Source organism: Pteropus vampyrus, unplaced genomic scaffold (assembly GCF_000151845.1).
Source record: "Pteropus vampyrus isolate Shadow unplaced genomic scaffold, Pvam_2.0 Scaffold888, whole genome shotgun sequence".
In the NCBI taxonomy this organism is placed as follows: Eukaryota; Metazoa; Chordata; class Mammalia; order Chiroptera; family Pteropodidae; genus Pteropus; species Pteropus vampyrus.
The window spans coordinates 14,749-16,819 of NW_011889669.1; the positions used below are offsets into that span (position 1 = coordinate 14,749).

At 56.1% G+C, this 2,071-nt stretch overlaps 1 protein-coding gene across 1 annotated transcript in view; it reads left to right on the plus strand.

The window, feature by feature from the left end:
* The first annotated feature begins 402 nt into the window (after positions 1–402).
* Positions 403–2,071, plus strand: part of LOC105309845 (DNA dC->dU-editing enzyme APOBEC-3A-like) — a 4,558-nt gene continuing 2,889 nt past the window's right edge. Inside the window, exons 1-2 of the mRNA XM_011386060.1 lie at positions 403–431; positions 963–1,107. Coding sequence (XP_011384362.1) covers positions 403–431; positions 963–1,107 — 174 coding nt within the window. The remainder of the gene's footprint in view (positions 432–962; positions 1,108–2,071) is intronic.

Here is a 2,071-nt window from a genome sequence, read left to right on the forward strand (position 1 = left end):
GAGCCTCCTCAGCATGAACAGGGCCTCTCAGCTGCCCTCTCGCCTCCTGTCTTGCTGTGCCATGCCGCCCAGACTGACCCTAGCCTCAGAGGCTTCATTTCCTCATGGTCCATCCTCATGTCATCCAGGTATGGCCTTCGTCAGAAGAGAGAAATCAAAATGTAACTTATCCCCGACAGCACTGGGATGACACATTTGGACAGAGAAGTTACTGTTTGTGTTACACACATGTGAGTGGCATGCGTAGCCTGAGGTCATGAAGAGGTGGGGTCCAGCATGCCAACTCACCAACTGCCAGGTGCTTGATGGCATATAAGGAGCCTGAGTCCTGAAGAGTGTCGCAGGAGGAGGACATAGGCTGTGACCAGGAGGAGAAGCAGAGGACGGCGAAGAGATTGAGACATGGCGGCCGGCCCAGCACCCGAGGCCAGGTATCACCCGGCCCCTACAACACCCCAACTCCTGAGCCCCTCTTCCAGGTTCCCTGATGAGGACTCACCATACACCGGCCTGCTCTGCTTGTCCCTCCCTCCTGATGGATCTTCTGTGTCCGTCTCGGACCTCTCGGGAGATGGGCACTCTGCCTGTCCCAAGAGGAAAGGATGCCAAGTGTTCACATCAAGCCGGGACGTGGGTCAGCGGGACAAACGTGAGATGGCGATGCCAGGAGCGGTGACCAGCCTACTCCAGGCGGAGCCTCGACAGAGGCTCTGACACCGCGCACTGCCCCTGGGGGCCGAACCTGACGAAAGGACCGGACTGGTTTCTCCAGTAGTCTCGGGTGGGGTCAGAGAGGAGGGCAGGTGGCTCCAGCAAAGCGAGTGGACGCCCATTCTCTATGGGTCAGGCTGGGATGTGGGGTGCATGGGGAACTCAGGGTGAAAGGGAAGAGGTTTGGGGTGGAGGAGAGGAGCACAAGGACGTGCTCCATGTCTCTCGGTTCCCCGCTCCTATGTCCACAGATCCCTGATGGATGAACAGACCTTTCTTGATAACTTCAATAATCTGAAATACCCACGCAAGACCTACCTGTGCTATAAGGTGGAGCGCCTGGTGGGCGAGAACTCCATCCCAGTGGATGAGTACAAGGGCTTCCTGCGCAACGAGGTGACCGACCAGAGCAGGCAGGATTTCTTGATCCTGGAATGTTCAGGGAGAAGGTTCTCAGTGCACACAGGTTGTCCACAAACCCGTCGCTATTGGTCTCCACAGCTGCTGTGGCTCTGTCTACAGTCAGGTGGGGACAGCTTCTGCTGTGATGGGTGGCTTCGAGCCACTCATCGGAAACCAGCCACATGGTCACAGGGAATGTCCAGAAACCTGAATTCTCCCTATCTGTCCGTCCAGTCACTCCTGGGAGATCTTGGCCGGGGTACTGGTCACGCAACTGCATTGACCGCTGCACTTGGCGCAGGGGCTCCCCGCCGACCCCCAGGTTCCCGTACATACCCGCCACGGGCTCTGCACTAGCACAGTCGGCTGAATTCATCCCTCATTCCTAGGTCCCGGCTTGCAAATCCTTCCTTCTGCAGGTTGGGCAAATCTCTATGATGCTATGAGCTGCACATGACATTCATCTAATTTCCCAGACACCAAGCCCTGGTGCCCCTCACCCCATTCCTCTGTGCAGAGTGAGCCCTTTCAGCAGAGTGTATCGCCTGGGCTCAGCACAGGGTGAGGCCCAGAGTCAAAGCCTGCAGAGGTGTTGGCTCACAGGTGGACATGGGGACAGGGAAGTAGGAGGTGAGCGGGGTAAATCTCCCCTGGGAGAAGCCCCCACTTCTATGGCATCAGGCTCATGACACTGGAGCTTACCTGGCCCTCTCCGTCCATCCTCAGCCCTTCACCTCCTCCCTGCAGGGCCAGACTAGGTGGGCTCCTGCAGGCATAGACCTCAGGCGCTAACTTAGAGGAGCTACACCCACTCTGGAATCAAGATGCGTCGTATTTAATGCAATAGTTTAAAAATTAAAATTAATGCGAATTCCACGATGAACGAAATATCAACAACGTAAATGAGGACCAATCAGTTACAGAGCCACGAGGAGCCATTATTTGCTGATGTCTATTA